This window comes from Drosophila gunungcola (assembly GCF_025200985.1).
Source record: "Drosophila gunungcola strain Sukarami chromosome 2R unlocalized genomic scaffold, Dgunungcola_SK_2 000004F, whole genome shotgun sequence".
In the NCBI taxonomy this organism is placed as follows: domain Eukaryota; kingdom Metazoa; phylum Arthropoda; class Insecta; order Diptera; family Drosophilidae; genus Drosophila; species Drosophila gunungcola.
The window spans coordinates 45,342-65,092 of record NW_026453167.1 but is presented as its reverse complement, the minus strand read 5'-3'; the positions used below and the strand labels follow the sequence as shown (position 1 = coordinate 65,092).

The 19,751-nt window shown below is 39.3% G+C and overlaps 1 protein-coding gene across 1 annotated transcript in view; it reads left to right on the top strand.

Annotated features, from left to right (window-relative positions):
• LOC128253720 (neurogenic protein mastermind) overlaps positions 1-19,751 on the top strand; it is a 73,512-nt gene that overhangs the window by 16,680 nt on the left and 37,081 nt on the right. The window contains 1 exon segment of the mRNA XM_052982339.1: positions 3,153-4,197. Coding sequence (XP_052838299.1) covers positions 3,463-4,197 — 735 coding nt within the window. The 5' untranslated portion in view covers positions 3,153-3,462.

Below are 19,751 nucleotides of genomic sequence, written 5' to 3'. Positions count from 1 at the left end.
TTATCGATGATGTTGGGTTTTTATGTTATACTTGACGATTTGAATGAGCTTAGATATTTATTATTATGTGTATGACTCAGTTTACAAAGATTTGTATGCTTTTTTTTAACTTACATAACTTTGATATACAAGAAAAACCTTTTTCTTTAATAAATCTTAAAATTTAAAAGAAGTTACTTCTGAAAAAATAAATGATATCACTGTTATTTAGAAAAATTTAGACATTTTGTTGTTCTACAAATATATCAAACTTTTCTCATTAACCTTGTAAAAGTTGTCAAAATGTATAATTGTATTTATCTCTTCCGTTGATTTCTAGTTTCAGCTAATGAGAAGTATTTCGTGATTACGTGGGTTTTCAGCTAATGCACCTGAATTTCTGTTCCATTTGACTCCGCCTACCTCAATGGGTTAACGGAGTTCTGTTTTCTAATTAAACGCTGCGACAGCGATAACAATAACAATATTAGCGAAGAACAGCAAACAAATCGCTCGCCTCTAATTTGACCTTTTTTTCCGAGTGAGTTTAGTCTCTCGTTTAGTTACTCAATCACTCATTTTACAACATTGCTCACTCCACCTCCCTAACATAACTCACTCTCTCACTCGGTTTATGCCCCCTCCCACTCGCACCGGCCCTGCTGTCTCGCTCATTCATTCACTCGCCAGTCACTCACTCGCTCGCCTTGCTCTCTCGCTCCCCCCGACCACCCACTCTCCCGTTCTCCCACTTTCTCCGCCTGCCAAAGCTGTGCGCCTGTTATTTGGTTCGGCCAAACCGCCGTTCGTTTGTATGCGAGTGGGATTTGTTTTTGTTTCGAACGCGAGTAAAGTCGCACTGGCGTTTCCAAAAGTGCCCGATTCTTCGACTTGAGGAACCGATAACTGAAGGCCCAAAAACCAGTTTACACTGCAGTCGCAGCCGCAGCCGCAGCCAAGGAGTTTGAGCTCTAGGGTCTCTTTCTTGGCTTAGCCATCTCATCTCGCCTCTTGTTTACAGCTTAATTTGCCCGCATCGCCCCCGTTTGCTCCACCCCTTTGGCCCACGTGCCGTAGAACTTATACAGTCAAACTTCCGTAATTCAAACCAACGAAATATTAGATCTCACCAGATAATCAAAAATATGAAATTTGAATATTAATTAATAAAGATTACAAAAAATTATTTTAAAATGTTGTAAAAGTGGTTAGGGCTTTTTCGAAATAAATCGACTAGGGAGTTGCTTTTAAAAAATTTAAACTTAAAACTCAAGAAGATATGTTCATAGATTCAAAGCTCAGACAAAATTTCAAATTTGTATTTAAAGTTATAGGGTAATTGAATTAAGATTAAGGCTATAGAGTTACGGAATTTCTATTGCAAACATGTATCTTCTGATTTTAAACTTATGAAATACTAAAGTATCTCGATTTGAAGATATAATCTGTTTACAGAAGATTATTTAAGTAATATTATAGTATAAAGTAAGAATTTATGTTAATATTTTTAAATTGTAATTATGAAAGTTCTCCCGAGTTGCTTATCAGGCACAACTTGTGTTGCCAAAGGTTTTCTGCTCATATGCTCCTCTGCAACATCCAAAGTTCGTCGGCTGTCGTTCGCTGCTATTCGTTTTTCGCCCCAACGACCGTTGACTCTTTCCACAGCCCGTATCTACAGCACCACTGGCATGGCAAACTGTTCCACTCGGCACTCAGCACTCAGGCAGCAGCACCAGCGCTTTCTCAGCACCAGCACCAGCACCAGCACCATCCAAAGCTAAAGCCAAAGTTAAGCACCACCGGGCTCCAACCGCTCGCCATGTTCCGTCCATCAGTCATTCATTCAACCGCCAGACGCGGCGCAGGCCAGTTGAGTTTGTCAGTCTCAGTCTCCAGTCTCAGTCTCAATCCCCAGTCTTTGTCGCTCATTCCCGATTTCAATTCCGATTCCGATTCCGATTCCATTTGGATTTGGCATTGGCTTTGTTTTGTTCTCCGTTTCTCGCTTTTCGAGACGAGACACGCGAATGCGAATGTGTATAAGAAACCGCGCAACGGCCGCTCGCGTTTTGCCAGCGATTAATGGCTTTAATCAGCTTTGCTTGGTCCACTGAGCGAAAACAGGGCACACCAAATACGAATCTGATACAATTGGAACATAGCTAAGATGTGCAAATTTTAGGATTACTTACACAAGGATGATTTAATGTAAAACATACAAAACGGATCTTAAAAAGTATCTCTGAACTAACACTTTAAAGCACAATCAGATTGATGATAACCTTACTTTAGCTTTGTGTGTTTTGATCTATTCTTGTACAAGTGTATCTGCCCCTCAATCTCATATTTAACCTAAAACAGTATTTTACAAATCAAAAGAATTTAAGATAATACATTTTTGATTTAAAATATCTCAAATATGTTTGTTGGTAAAATTTGGTTTTCAAAATTTTTGTTTTAAATTTTTTGTCAGTGTATACTTGCTTAAACTGTTCGATTGCATTGTTATTATCAGTTCTTTGAAATGGTGTTCGTCGATCTATTTTGTTTATATTTTGTTGTGGTTTCTTTTATACAAACATACATACATACATCGCCAATTTATATATTGTGCTAGTATTGATATTACTCATTTGCTCTTTCATTATTTTGCTCTTGCTCTCACTTTTCGTTTCTTATCAGCTGTTTCGTTCATATTTAGTTTGCTTTCAACTGATCCATAAATCGCCGAATTTCGAATGAATATGAGAGCGTATAATAGCGTTATGACCTTGTGACAGATAAGAAAGTTACTTTATTTTGAATTTAAAAGATCTCTAGAGCTTCTTTCAGTTTTATTTTAAATGTGTTATCAGTAACTCAGTAATTTTTTTTGCTAAATATATATTTAAAACCGGAAATAAATAGTATGACAAAGTTATTAAAAATTGCTTTAAAAGTATTTGTCAACTTTATAACATACTTTTTACTTGAAAAATTTGTTTACAAGTTGTGATGTTTTTAAACGTTTGAGTGGAAAGAAGAACTTTCGTTGGCAATTTGTTGTGTATTATAAAGAATAAAATAAAAATGCTTTATATATGAGGACCATTTTGTAATTAAAGTTTTTCAACTATCGTAAGTTGTATACTTTCCTAACATACTAATTTCTTGTCACTCTTTTCTTGCAGGACTTGCCGCAGGATGTTGACTTCTTGTAGCTGCTTTCACCTGCCCCAGCAGCGATATTCCTCACACCTCTCCGCGTAGAATAGGCATTTCCGGTCTTGCAGCGCGCGCACAGCAGCAATCAGAAGCGCTGCCAGCAGCAACCAGCAACATCAGCCGATATCAGATATTGCCAACCGATATATATATATATTTGCCGCCGCTGTCGCCGCCTTGTTCTTCGCGATTTCGTCGCCGTCAGCGTTCGCCGCCGACTGAGACGAAAGCTGCGAAGCAACGAGCGCCAGCGAAAGCCTCACCACGGACGCATTTATGGATGCGGGCGGCCTGCCAGTTTTCCAGAGCGCCAGCCAAGCAGCCGCCGTCGCCCAGCAGCAACAGCAGCAACAACAGCAGCAGCAGCAGCAGCAACATCTGAATCTTCAGTTGCACCAGCAGCATTTGGGCCTTCATTTGCAGCAGCAGCAGCAGCTGCAACTGCAACAGCAACAGCAGCAACACAATGCCCAGGCGCAGCAGCAGCAGCAGATCCAAGTGCAGCAGCAGCAACAACAGCAGCAGCAACAGCAACAGCAACACTCGCCCTACAATGCCAACCTGGGAGCAACAGGCGGAATTGCTGGAATCGCTGGCGGCAACGGAGCTGGCGGCCCTGCGAATCCAGGAGCGGTTTCCTCCGCCCCGGGCGATAACATGCCCGCCAAGCGGCTGCCGGTCGTCGACCGTCTGCGTCGCCGCATGGAGAACTACCGCCGCCGGCAGACGGACTGCGTGCCCCGCTACGAGCAGGCCTTCAGCACCGTCTGCGAGCAGCAGAACCAGGAGACCACCGCCCTCCAGAAGCGCTTCCTCGAGAGCAAGAACAAGCGGGCGGCCAAGAAGACCGACAAGAAGCTGCCCGATCCCTCGCAGCAGCAGCAACATCAGCAGCAGCAGCAGCAGCAACACCAGCAACACCAGCAACACCAGCAACATCAGCAGCAGCATCAGCAACACCAGCAGGCCCAGACGATGTTAGCCGGACAGCTGCAGAGCAGTGTTCATGTGGTGAGTGCAAAGAAGTTTGTTGTCCATATTTTTACATCCTTTCTTACTCATTAAAACTGTAGGGATGATAATCTTAGCTTTTGATTATAACTATTTTTGGGGTTTTAATGCTACTTAAAAATATCCTTTGTGCCAACAAATATGAAAATAGATTGTCTTACATTCAATTCAGCACTTTTAAATAGTATAAGATTTACAAAATTGTTAACAAATGTAGTAAAACATGGTGTGTTAACATTTAAAAGGGATTTGACAATATAAACAACTATTTAAAACTTAAAAGCTAAAGGGAGGCTAGTAGAATTGAAAAATCCAAAAACCCAACATGTATAAGGACAAGAACAACTTATGGCATTAAGTATTCTTTATAGTACTTGATAGAAAATGAACTAAGAATTCAAAAGTTGTTCACAAAGACCTTCTCATAGGAAAATCGAAATTTCTATTTTATGGACATTGTTGTCGCCCTAGCGCCTAATTCTCTCAAGATGAGATTGTGAAATCGATTCGGAAATTCATTGGTGTTTCAAAAGAGCTTGGGATTATCTCGTCGAATGCAAATCGCATCCAGCAGATACGCGGGGGTATCTCATCAATGCACGGTTGCCTCACATTAGAGCTGGTGCAGTCCACGGTCTCAAAAGAGCAGCGAAATAAATACGGAGCCAGCAATCCAAGCGGAGAATGCACGTACATATATACACAAAATAATAATGAGGTCAGCGATTTTTTTTTTTTTTTTTTTTTGTGTGCGAGTGTGCTGCTTTTTGTACTCTTTCGGTTTCAGTTCAGTTTCACTCACACAGCTCGCATTCGAACTGCGCCGCCAACTTGTAGCTACAAGATACATTCGCTGTAGCTACAAGCAATTGTAGGTACTACTTAGCTGACTTTTTGACGTTCCTTTGGCTGCATTTGAAAATACCTTGAACACAGTCAGCACAGTACAGCAAAACAGCAATACAGCACTACAGCAACAAAAAAAAGCACCGCAAAAAAGTTGTGTATTTTGCGAATCAAAAGATATTTTTCTGAGTGATGCAAGCCGCGAATCTCGACGGCCTCTGGCTTATATAATTGTTAGTTCTGTCGACAATCCGTCAAGCGACCCCATCGCAGCTTGTAATTACCAGAGCCAGATTCAGAGCCAAAGCCAGAGCCATAGCCAGCTCGAACTCGAACTCGAGATACTGATTCTGATTCCGACTCGGAGTTTCTATTTCTTTTATCTGGGCGACGCGAAACGTGAGTTATTCGTCGTCGACTGGCGAGATTTGTTCTGTTCGGTTCGTTTCAGTTAGGTTTGGAGTGGAATGGAAAAGTTTTTCCGCATCCGCCTGGCCAAGTCATTTGTGTCGTTTTGCACTACTGTGCACTGCCATCGCCCCTCCTATCCCATCAGCACGTAATTATTCATCGCCGACTGGTAGTTGCTGATGATTTGTCCCCCTTCATTTGAATTCTTTTCATATGCAAAAAGTTGATTTAGCTCAGCCTGCAGCTAAGGATGAGCATGTTGAAGTGGCTAAGGTATATTACGGAAAAATTTTTGTAAAGAAAAAGTCATTCTGAATGGTACCTCTTTATTAACTTATCATACTAAGAAATACATTTTTTTTCAAATATTTATGTAAAGTGTAATGATAAACATGATAGAGAAAAGAGTAGACATTTTAGAGACCTTGAGCACTTTGGTTTTGTAATTTAATATAAATATTAATATTTAATAAGTTTTTCATTTGAACATTATGAGTTTGATCTGACAGCTTTAAATTTTTTTATTAGGGTAAATTTGATGATGTGTGTTTACTTATTGTAAATCAAAAAATTCCTGAACTAAGTAAAATATTTAAAATATATACAATTTATCACACTATCTTAAATGGCTTTAAAACTAATAAATAAAAGATTTGTATGATTTCACCGTTTTGTAGATTGATGAACCCTCGTTGCATAGATCTTCCAACAATTAGACTAATTTAATTACTTTCTGATTTCGCTGTTAACCACTCATCCATTCCTTTGGCAACTCGCCAATGAATTAATGATCAATGGAATGGGCAGGGAGCGGTTAATCTAACTTGGCTTTTCACTTTTCATTTCTTTTATTTCGCTGCTTTTACTGTTTTGGAAAACTTTTACTGATTGTTGCCACCGCCTGCGGTTGCCGGTGAAAATCGCTGGAAATTGCGGCCGTTGTAGCCGGTGCAACATGCAAAACAAGAAAGCAACATCGGCAACAACAGCAACAACAACTACAACAACAATAAACCTAGTCCAACACATTGTTTATAATGCGTTGTTGTGTGTGTGTTTTTTTTTTGTATTTTATTTGGGAAAGTCGCGTGTTGCAGTTTCTTCTTCAGCTTCTTCTGGCTGCACTTTTTCCCCAGTTGTATTACTTTTTTGTTGTTGTGTTCCATTCATTGTTGCCAATTTTCACTTCACTTTGGGTCGTGTGGCATTTTCTGACAGCCGTCAGTCAGTCCGTCAAAGTCTCGAAGCGCAGTCAACAAAACAAAAGTTGCATGAGCGATCTGCCCCGCCCCCTTTCAGCCTACCGCCCTCCGATTTTACTGCTTTTCCGCCCAACCTCTTCGCATGGATTGTTGTTTATTTCAAGTGGCTCTGCTTCTGTTGTTGTTGATGTTTTCGTTGATGTTGCATCTTGATTGACAAGTGACAACATATTATTGGCGTATCGTTGCAAGCTTAGATTATTTGTTGCTGTCGCTGTTTTTGTTGTTGTTGTTGTTGATGTTGTCGCTGCTGGGTTGTTGTGGTTGCATTGTTTATCGCTCCTGCAAATGACGCCGCCTCCGACCCTCCTTGTGGGCGTGGCATGAAAAGTTGCTTAAATTACATCGAGCGGGTAATTTATGTATATATTGAGGTAGTTAAGGTGAAATTGTATTACGAACATTCGAAAACGGATGAAAATTCCATGGGGTCGTTCTGTGATTTATTTTTGTGAATAGTAATTTAAAGACATGTCATGAATATCTTTAGAGATTTAAACAGTATTAAAATGCATGCCCATTATCTTAATGTCCACATTTATAATCGCTTTAGTTTACTGAAAAACAGTTCCTAAAAAATTAGATAAAAATCAGATTACAACAATTAACTTTCCTGGCGGTAATTTTCTCTGTTACAATCGGTTTTTGTAATGCTCCATACTTTTTTTTTTAAATATAAAATGTTTTTAGGGTGAAAAATTTGTAAAAGGTTAGACAACAATAATGTAAAAAAAAATAAACTGAATAAGGTTTGATCATAAAGTTTATTATATTGATTGATAGATAGATAATGCGTTCTTTAAGATCCAAATAAAATTAATTGTAATTATTAACTATAATGACAATTTGTAAAAATATGTTTATTAAATCTGCGTTTGGCTAAATTAAAGGCCCTTGATTTTCTAAAATCAATATTTAATTTAATATGCGTAGATATTTCTAGGCTATACCTAAAAAGGTTCGTCTGTGTTTTGCTGGCAAAAATAAATTCATTGTCCTGGCTGAATGTTTAATTTATTAGACATTATTTCAAAGTTTTTGCCTTGCCTTCTCGTTCAACCTGTCGACAATTTATGTATTTTAAACATTTTACACATTTTTGTTAAATGCATCATTTATCTTCGACTTGCCATCGAAGCCGGGGCAGACCGAAAATTGCCTGGCCTCCCATTGGGGCAGCCCCTTCACCCCCCGCCCATGTCTTGGTTAAGGGGATTCACCTTAACAGTCTGCACCCCTTGCGTGCTCTGTCTTTTGGCCTATCGAAGACATGGATGGGTTTGAGTGGGGCTGGGAAAAAAGAGGGGGCTGTATGTGGGGAGTGAGCGGGAAAAAGCAGGGGCGTGGAACGGAAACAGGGGGACACCGACACCGTCGCCGCCGCCGCCGCCGCCGCCGCCGTCGCCGTTGCTTCAGCAAAATCGATTCCATTTCGACAAATGGGGGAAGGCAAACAGCCGAAAAAAGCAAAGAAAACCAATCGCAGACGAAAAGCTGAATGCGGCCTGCACTTGACTGCAGATGAGGGGGATACAGGGATTGATATATGCAGTATATAGCAAATGATGTGCGGGCTATATATATGCGTGGCGGAATAAATTATTGCCGGATTTCTAGAATAATATTGTTGCGAAAGGCAATGCATTTCCTTCGATTATTTCTTATCATTGATTGCATAAGTTTGCTAAAAAACTGAAATTCATCTTTTAAAGCCATTAAAGTAGGAGTTAATTTAAGTCTTAAGTATTCTCTAACCATTGTTAATATGTTTAAATCTACATTTAACAAAAATCGCTATAAAAATGTCAGCAATGATTTTTATGATCCTTGGGCTTCACTGTAGTCATTGCATAGTGGGCCAAATTGCGTGTTTGTCACGCATTGCTCATTTTAAGGAAAGTAAAGGGGTTGTGATATTATTCCCCATATTCACTGCACTTCAAAGGCTTCTTTTTTGTGCGTGATATCCTTGAGCCTTGCACAGGGAAGGTAGAATAAAGCTGTTGTAGAAAATGGGTGTTTGGGAGGACAGCTACCTACACACACACACACACACACACACACACACACACACACCTATACTCACAATGAATTTTGCATCTTTTATTTATTATGTTTGGCAAATTTCATTGCATATTAAAAATGCAATTTTCCACAAGAAGAGAAGCTTTTCCATCGCCTTCCTGCCATCCTGCCATCCGGCCATTTATCCTTTACCATCCTTCGAGTTTTCAGGCCGTCAAAGCTCTTTTGGCCCTGCAAGCTTTAAGTTCTTGAGTCTGGCTTTTGTCAATTGTCTTAAACATTTTAATTGCTTTACGTTTGTCCCCGCAAAGCTGTTGTTGTTGTCAGGGCAAAAATAATAAACAAGAGAAAGGCGTAACAGAAAATGTGTGTGTGTGTGTGGTTTGTCGAGTGGCTTGCTGTAGATTTTTAACCCTTAAATAATAATCGCTGGGTAATCGCATTCTTTTTTCGTTTTTATTTAGGGATTTTCATTGAGAACGCAGGGGATTCCACGTTTGTATGTTCGAGCCATCCACACATCATCAGCAAAACAAACCAGGCGGAACTTCTACCTTCTACCTTCTACCCTACCTTCCTTTCTTTTGCTGTTGCTCTTTCGCTTTGCCCTTTAAAATCGATAAACTCATTTTGAAGTTGTGCCCACACACATCCCAGCTGGGCAAACACACAGCACAGATACACACACTAACTTCGATACACTTTACTTACTTTTATTTTCGATGCGCCTACCAACCTCCCCCATTTCCCATCCTCCCAACTCCCCCAAGATTTCCTCACTGTTCTGCCATAAATATTCCTTGAAGTACAATATATTTTAACTAATTAATTTGATTAGGAAAGTACAGCACACAAAGAGACTTTGTATACTCTCGATGTTTTGCAAACATTTGTGGAATCTCCAGAACTTGAACACTTTTCACTTAAAGTGACCAGTTCGTGTTGATGGGAATAGTTAACCCCTGAATGACGCCAGTCAGTCGCCATTCCTGGCTTCCTTTATGCACTTTGGCATCCACATCCGCATCCACAACCATATCTACATCAACATCCACATCCACATCCTCGTCCGCATCCCAAAGGATGTCGAGGTCCCCGGGCTTGCATTCAATTTGTGTGTCGATTACATGAAATGAGCTCTTGGCCGCTTGGCCGGGAAATGGAAAAGCTGATGAAGAGCGGGTTTATATGCAAAATTAAGCCAAACACGAGTCGAGTGTCAAAGGCAAATGTGCCCGATTGATTTGTCCGGCCATAAAAAGAGTCAAGGAATACAAATGATGGTATTGGGAAATTGGTAATGGCATTTTTGGATATTTTGGTCAGCGTTTTTACTCACTGACTAATCGTTATAAATTATTGAAATATAATTAACACCTTGCTTTTGTTTTGTAATGAATCCTAATTGTTTATTTCCATATTTCTACTTATAGTTTCTTAAAAGCAATCCCATTAAAGAATCTTCATGATAAATTTTGTTAATAATTTAGATAAATTTAGATATACTTTAATAATTGTACCCCAGAAAACATCTAGAGATACCAATTTAAAATGTCTACCTATTAAACTCAATTTGCCCTCTATAAATTGATTTATTATCTTTGTCAAATTTTGAAATCAATTCCATTAAACTTTCATAAATGATAAATGAGTAAAGCTGGCTTGGTTATTGATACTAATAGACATACTCCAGCAGTATCCGTCCCCCGAAATCACCGACATTTATCGCTAGCAATCTTATCCGCCTAATAAAGTCCTGTTCATCCCTAAAGCCTAAACATTGCGCCAGTTTTATTTTTCCATCACCGATCCACAAACTTTCATTATGCCTGGCTCTTATTTCTACGTTTACCATAACCACCCTCCAAAGTCAATCCACCCCAACCCCCCGTTGACATGGCTTGTGTCTATACAGTCCTGCCAATAACCATAACGATTATGTCCGTGCAACATGTGACATCAACAACATCATAACCGAGCCAAAATTGAAGGCATCGCCATTGATTGCTTGGTGTTTTCCGTAGTGCCCAGCATTTTCATTTTCCGTTTCCCCCCCCTGCATAAAACGTTCATTAGATTCCGTTTGCAGTGTCCCACCTGCAGTTTTCAATTTGCATATGAAAATGGGGGGGAAAAGTTGGTGGGGTCTGATACCTTAATGAGCTCCATGTCAGTGCAATTCGTTTAAACTTCATCTTCTCAATGGCCCACGCGGCGTATGCTTAATATACACGTATGGACAAATGCCTTTCAAAGTGATTAGCGTTTATAGCTAACAGCCCGAATCCTGGAACAATGGCACTTGACCAATACCACGGGGAGATAAGGGATACAGAGGTTTGCAGAGGGGTTTTGGGAGCACTTAACGGGGATTTGTTGAGCAGCAACGGGCAGCAGCAGAGGCAGCTGGAAAAAAAAAACATTTTTCATTACTTTACTGGAGCGGAAATGGCAAATTAACTGCACAAATACACGGCCACGTGTGTGCGTGAGAGCGTGTTTGTATGCTCATTTATTCATTACATTGCATGCACCCCTCACCCTCCGCCCCCCCATTTCTACCCCTCTCCAACCCCACTTCACCCATCTTATTGCCTTCGAATGCGAAAAGCCGATTTTGGTGCAGGGACAACGCTTATCTTAGGGATGAGATGGATTTTAATGCAACACTCACTCACTGCCACAAGGAAAGTTAAGGCTAAAAAAGATCATAGAATTTTACAATTTTTACAATCTTACCAAAAAACACAAAAAAAAATTATTAAACCATGTAAACTATTATTATATTTAGTTGTAAAGTTATATTTAAAAAAAACCTAGCAATGGTATATAGCCATCATATTTTTTGGCTCATTTCAGTGGAATCTCATTTAAAATACTTTACAAGACGAAAAATTAAAAAAACAATGTTACTTCCGAACAGAATAAGCCTAATTTATGTATAAAGATTGTGTGCGTACAGATATATAAAACCTTTAACGTAAATGCAATAAACCATTTCCCTCCCGTCAGGCAGACTTATCGCACGTTGCGTCATTGAGTCTGCTTTTGTTTACACTGTTGACGTTTTTTAAATGTTAAAAATAAATGGACGTTTAACAAAAAACAAAGCGGCGGGCAAAAGGCGAAAAGGAGACGCAACGTCATCGTCATCGTCATCGTCGTCATCAATGTCAGCGATGACGAAATGTTTGCAAATAAACAAAACTCGCCTCCAACAAATAGAAATGTTAAATGAATCGTGGATGTGAGACAATGAGTGTCCATCCGACATGTGGAAAAAGTTTACGTCTGAGTGTGTTTTTTTCTTTTTTTTTATTATGTTGTGTGTTTCTGCCCAGGGTGATACATGTACACTGCGAGAAGCGAAAAGTGACGCCGCCGCCGGAAGTTCAAAAGGTGACAATGACACAACGAGGAAGGCACTCTCACTGTCGAAAAGGGGGTGTAAAGGGGGTGGAGCCGTGTAGGGGTACCACTGGACAATTGGCGGCAGAATTCACTTGAAGCAATTAAATTTATGAGATTGTTGATTTTGTGCCTTTGCAAACTTTGTCGGCCGATGAAAGCCGAACAGCTGAGACAAAAGGCAAAGGTCTGCGTCCCCGTTCCCTTATTTGATTTTATTTTATTTTATTTTTCCAACTCTGCAATATATACATATATACACACACAGATAGCTATAAAATATCTTTGGTTCACATTTAAATCCGTAATTTCAATTCAACTTGTCGTGTTTACACACACAATGCATAATTTATAGAAATTTGTCTGCAGAGCGCAGCAGCGACATAAGCAGAGCACCGAAACAGAGATAGCCATAGGCGAGGAAACGAGACGGAGAGTGCGGGCTCATGTAACCTGAAGTAGAAGAACTCGCGGCGTGTGCACAGTGGATTAGAAAAGTCGGACAGGGATAGCTTGGAAGAATAATTTTTTCAAGAAGTTTGAAACAGGCAAATTTGTACAGCAAAATTATGTTATGTCTTAAGAACTAAATCTTTTAGCTTAAATTAAATTTTGTGGCCCATTTTTGGGGGAAACACACACAGAAACACAATTTTTTGTTTTATTATTTTGTACCTTTATTCTTAATCTATTGTTAAAAATTTGGATTCCATAGATTTGATTTTTTTTCGATTGAAACAAAGGTAACAAAAAATTAAGTTATAGAAAGTTATAACTTCTTAGTTATAGATAATTTACAGGTTAAAGCTTCTGAACTATATTAAAAGTAAAATGTTAAAACAATAACTAAAAGTTTTCTGTACCTCTTAAAAGCACGTTGAAATAAAATAAGTTTTTAATATTTCCTTTAGATATGTTATGACAATTTTTTGGTAAAACAATATTCTAAAGTCTCTCTTAGCTTACTAAATATTTGGGATAACCTTTTTGGGGATGCAGCCTTTTTGCAGACACTGTGTGTCCATGGGCCAGAAGAGCCATGGCACGCAGTCTCTTTTAGTCAGTCAGTCAGCAATGAGCCCGCTCTCCCACCCCCCTCGCCAACCTCCTGCGCCCCTTGCCCCATCCCCTGCTCCCTTCTCAAGTGTCGCATATGGCAGGCAACGTGTGCCCGCTCCTTCTACATCTCTCTCTCTCTCTCTCTCTTTTTTTCTCCGCTCCTCTTTTCCCCATTTCTTCCCTTTTTCCGGCTCCGTCTCTTCGCCCCTTCTTGATTCGCTGTTGTTCGTTGGTTTTGAAGCTTCTGTAATGGGGCGCCTCTGTGGTCCAAAAGGGGGGGTGGTTAGTGAGAGGGGCAAGGGTGGGGCAGGGGCGGTCGGTCCCATATCACAGTGAGTGCCTATACATGTATTATGGTGTGTATGCCGGTGTGTCTGTGTGTATTTGTGTTAGACTCAACGAAGCTTAAAAGCTTTGTTTGCACCATGAAAGACTTCAATATTTGTAGTCTGTATTCCTCCACTTGATTTCCCAGCCGATGGTATGTAAACCGAAAAAACAGGCCTTTTTTTATTAGCTGCGATTGAATATAAAACTGAGAAGAAGCCTAAGCTTCTCACCTAAACTTAAAAAATGTGTTAAAATTTGTAATTAAGACATAATTGATTTTTTTTTGGTTAGTGGTCATGTAAGACCGATGCTAAAACATAAAGTTTTAAATTGGTTTCAGATAGCACGATAAAAACAAAATTAGTTCAAGTGGTTGGAGATACTAAACTTCTATCATTTCCTTTTTTTTTAACAACTATGTTTAAATTATACTTTGATCAAAAAACAATAAAATAAATCAAAAATTAGAGGTTTTAATTATAATTAAAATGTTTGTTGTATAGTATTTTACGAACCGAGTTTTATTTTATTTTTAAACACATTTTTTTTATTGTCAATGGTTGATTAAAAATGTAAGTGCTCTACTTTTCATATACCTATACATAGGGAATTTGAAATGAATTTGATTTATTCACTTTTGCATGCAAGAGAAGTTCCCTTGATTTCCAGGGGCGCCCCATCAATGATTGTGGTTGTTCCAGCCTAAGCCCAGCCCCCCTTTAGCTACCCTTCCCTGGGCTTCCTCCTCGACAAACTGTGCCATTCTATTGAGTGCCGCGCCCACTTTTCACGCACGCCCCTCCGCTTGGCCGAGAAGTGCAAGGAAAGCGAAAACGAGCAAAATGTGGGGTGAAAAAAAAGATTGTTGAGGCAGCCACATAATCCACTTTTGCATCAGCCGAGCTGGCAGAGATCCCCCTTCAAACCGGCGCCCCTGGCCTGAAGAGCCTTTTGTTGCTGCGGAGAAATATAAAAAATAATTGGAAGTCGCTTGCAACGATGTTGTCGCTCTCGTCAGCCTCGCCGTTGACGTTTTGCTTGTTAGCTGCTGCACTCTCTCTCCAGTTTTCCTCCCATTTCCCATTTTCCTTTTTTTCGAGCCCCATTTTCTCCCTTATGCTGTGCGGTTTCAATCTTTTTTCCTAGTCCTCGCTTTTGATTTGACTTTTGTTTGCTGGTGATTAGGAGCTTAAGAAGGCGAAAGACGGGGGATTTGTTTAAACAATTTACAAATGCTTCATTGACTTGCAAGTGGGAGAATTTCACAGGTCCGAAAACATTTAAGTTTAGGTTTAAGTGCCGGCCTATTTTCATTTTTCCCTAATTTGATTTGATTTGCCCCCACATCGAAGAAATCTGGAAACCCGTTGACACTTTCGCCTGACCCGAAACCCCTTGTGTCCTGTCATCAGCAACTTTTGGATGTCCTGCTAAATTAATAATTTTGATTGAGCCCCTTGGATCTTTACTGAGCTCTCCCACCACTTCTCTAATCGTTGTGTTATCCGCCGTGTTTTATCAACACTTTCGCATCATCTTGGCCCATCGTCAGTGTCGTCATCATCATAATCATAACTATTATTATTAACGGCAGAGAAACGAGCCTATTTAGCGTCAACAAGCACAGAATCGTCTGCTACCCCTTGTGCCAAGAGATATCCTTTAGCCCCTGCCGCCTAGCGAAACCCTCCCCCGAGGGTTTGGCATCCGAAGAAAAACCAAATTTCCCACAAAACTTTAGCAGGCGATAAAAATTTGTCTACATTAGCTGAGAGAGAGAGCGAGGGAGCCGCGCACGTTGCACAGTTTTGTGGCATATGCCGCACGATTTTACACCGCTCCAAAATTAAGGTTCTTTGTATGCTAATGTACTATTTAATATTCCAATACTAAATATTTCTTCGAAATACAAAATCACAATATGAGTATTTTGAAAAAAAAATTGCCTAAAAATTCCAATCTAATTTTCAGCAAATCTCAAAATTTTGAGTAAAATCTTTTCCTAGTGAACATTTTAGTTTAAATCAACAATATCAAGAGTCACTTGTTTTTCTCTGTGCACCTTTACATGGGTAATCCCCCTAACTATCTTTATCTGAAGTTTTCTGTATTTTGATAACAATCCTAACGGTATTCGGCATTCGAGTCAATCCGCTCGGCCACCTTCGCTTCGTGTGTGGGTGGCATTTGCAAGGGACAACAGTCGGTCTGCTGTCACTCCGTCCCCTCAGCCACTCTTTTGTCCCTCCCAAGCCAACCCCCCTCCGCCCCTGCCACTCTGTGCAATTTGTGGCCTGGCTTTAAGTTTCTGGCTTAAGTGCGCATGTCCTGGACACGAGATTGTCTGCCCGCTTTCCTTGCTCAATTATTGACGAAAAATTGTAAAATTTGCCTGCCCGCCTGCCTGCCTGTATTCTGTTAATTGCCCCCCGCTGCACAGCCTAACCCACTCCCCTCTTAACCCACCACAACGTACGCTGATCGAATTAACTGATTTTGTTGCTGTTATTCCGCAGTGCGTTGACATAAACAAACAAAAGTTCACACTGAAGCAAAATAAATAAATAGAGTGAAAATTTCATTTCGTTAAATGGCGACGTCGACGATGTCGCTTAATTGAATATCGTCGAACAACAAAGGCAAGAGCATATAACAACTAGAGCTCTCCACTAGCAAATCCACTTGACGACAAGCAGCTAAGACAATTGCAGAAGGCGTGACAACCCTTCTCCCTACCCGCCTTCCGCCCCTCCCACTTTTCCCCCACCTTTCCACTATGCCTCGTCATTGCATCAAAACAAAATTCAATTAAGTTGATTGCAAATCGTTGCCGTCAAAATGAAGACGAAAAGAAAAACAAAAGGAAATGAAATCGAGAAGAAATTGCATAGAATAGGCGGTACAAGTCAAAATTGCGAATTAAGAAATGTATTGAACCTGTGATAGTTGTAAAAAGCATAATTTACAGCTTTTAAATAATTCAAATAAAATCTTGAAGCCCTTGTGCTTATTTCTAGTTTACATTGCGCATACGCATTGTTAATCTTTCCATTTAAATTCACCTTTTTAAAACCATGAATAGCCCAGCACTGGCATCTATATTAAGTAAACGTATTATTGGCATTACGTATTAATTGTTGATTTTGTTTTTAATTTTTTTATTACATTTTTTTTTATTTTAAATGCCATAGGTGACTACCATTTTAACTTTAAAGGTATTCACAATTCCCATTTAAAAATAGTCAATTTACGATCCAATTTTGTTAACAGTTAGCGCTGTTAATTAATGCTTTCATTTCATTCACTCGTACAATATTTCTACTTCCGTTTTCTCTTGTGGCCTGTTTGTGTCATCTATTGGCCAACTTCTCTTGACCGAGAGGCTAATTGGTATTGTCAGCACTGCCACTGTCACTTACCCAATATGATATTACTATATTCCACGCAGAAACCAACAATTACAAACATTTTTAAGTTTGAAAAAATATGTCAAACTGTATAAATTATATTTAACCGAAAAAATTTTTTTTTGCTCGTTTTGTTGTCACTGTAAATGATTTATTTATGTAAACAATCCATTTTTTTAGTGCACCTATAAAAACTATTAATTAATTTACAAAACATATGCAAGGCTTTCGGTGCTTGACAACAGCCACAGAAAATGTAATTTTTTCGATACGGCTTGCCATAGCTCCACACTGCGTATGTGTAATATGTCACCTGATTTATTAAGAGCGTTGCGTGGGCAACAAATAAAAATAACAGCTAATGTATGTTAAAAATTAATAATACTTAATTGATCGTTTAAACCAAGAAAACGGAGTTATTAATTTGAAAATATATATTTTTTCTTGTTTTTTTATATTAAATTACTTTTTTTTCCAAGGAATACAACATTACTTGTTGTTTACCATTTGGTTTTTGTTCACACAAATTGGACGAATTTTGGGTAATTGTACTTCTAATTGCTTTATTACAGCTTTAATTGCTCGTTCTAAAAATGCTCGCTGTTAATTTACAGCTGTAATTTAACAGGCGGCGTAGTGAGCGAAAGAAAGAAAGAAGAAGGGTTGAAAAAAGAGGGAAAGAGTCACTTAGTCAGGGCGATTGCTTGACTTGTTTTTGTGATGTTTCCTTTGTTTTGTTTTGATTTGCTTTGCCTCCGACTGTTTGTCTATGTTTTCATTTCTCTCTATTTCCCTACCTTCCTCTCAACTCCCTCCTTTCGATCGGCTTTCCACTCGGTTCCCGAAACACGGAGAAAGACCCTTTGTAAATTTTAATGGCAAATCTGCTACCACTTGCGGCACATTTCGCGTACAATTTTCATTTTTGTTATGCCCACATATTTATTTTCATGGCTTGTCCTAGGTGGTTGGTATAATTTTTGGGGGGAGAAAGGTGGCAGTTAGGCCTGTGCCCGCTTTTCTCATACACACTGAAAAATATAATCGGTTTTATCTTTAAATTACATAAAACAAGAACCAAGAAATAAAAAAAAGTAGTTCCTTGAAGTATTCAACAAAAGAATATGTACATGTCGGATAATTTAAAGCTGCTTTTTTGAGCATACTTTTTTAATAAAATTGCAACTTAAATTTGGGTTAAAATAAAGGGAATTTTCTTAAAATAATGGGGATTTTATATTATGCAGGTACATTTTTTGATTTTAGTCTTTATGATTTGTTTCCTTTGCTTTCTTGGTTTTGCAAATTCACTATGATAATTTCCTAATAAACAAAATAATTTCCTTAAAAATCTAACATTGTAGATTATCCATTGCCGGTTTATCTCGGTGTATACTACATTGCTAAAGGGGCGCACTTTACATTTGTTTTGTTTATTTTGGCGTGAGCGTTGCCAGCCACGAGAGCATGGAAGACATGGCCACTGCGAGCGAGGGAGAGAGCGCCATTGGGTGTGCTAGTGTGGGTGTGAGTGTTAGTTAGTGAGTGAGAGTAAGTGGGGAGAAAGAGCCGGCAAGTGAGTGAGAGAATGTCGATGGCTCTCCTTATTGTTGCTGCTTTTGCTGCCGCTGTTGCTGGCATGCCATTTCCCGTTATCAGTGGCAGACTTCTGCCAACCTGCTGTCGCACGCTGTCGACGTCGACGTCGCTGCCACTGGCTCTGTCGCCGCTCAACGGTGACGCCACTAACGCCGCACAGTGGTTTTAAGTAATTTATAGAATTTCCTGTTAGAAGCTCATACCTTAAGCAATCAAGCAGGTTCGAAGATATCCAAAAACAAATAATCTGAAGTATATTCTATAGCTCATTATACTTAATTGTTATTGGTTTGAGTTTGCCAAATGTAAGTAGTTATGAAAAACTAGCCAGGAAGAGGAACTAAGTGAACTAAATTTTGTAATAAATAAAAAAAAGGATTAACAAAAAATTAGACCAAAAAGAAGATATATCTGTATACTTGTCGGAGAGAGACAGGAAAAATTAAGATTTGTATTTGTTATAAACGGCAATTCATTTTATTTATAGATAAGTGCAGCAGGAGAAAACTTGGCTCAGTTATAATAGGTAGAACAAATATTGGTTTTTAACTAACTAAAATGAGAGTTTATACCACTGTGCCTAGTTCTGTGTCCCTCATTTTGGATTTTGTGCGCACGCCATGCCAGCTAATTTTGGATTTTCTAAGCGAGCCGAGTGAAATATTTTTAGACCGTCGACTTCGACGCCGACGCAGGCAGCGACGGCAACATGCAGATTTTTGCAATTGTTTGCCTTATTTGGCCGCTGACGTGATTTTGTTGTTGTCGTGGTTGCTGTATTTTTAGCCAGTTAATTTATCATTCTCATTGCGTTTACGCTGCATTTGTGGCTAATCAGTATTTTTGTCTCCTTTCTTCTCGTTCCAGGTGAGTTTTCCCCTTCAGCCCCTTCAGCCCCATCAGCCCCATCATCGCATTGTTGCTTCGTGTAAATATGCATGAAGTGCAGATAAAACCGTAAGTTAAGCTAAGTATTTGAGTATTAAGGAATCGGCATAGCTGGAATGTTTGCATCATCGCCGAGTTATTTTGATAAGCTGAATCCAAGATCACGGGTTACGTATACGCAGCGTAGGACAGCTCAGTGAACGATTGTGTATAACAGATCTCTGATTGAATTCTCTGGAATGCTGGTTATCCACAGTGTTGGGAAAGGTACTAGTTTTTTGGATCTAGGTAAGGTACAAGGTATTTAAGAAAATTGATT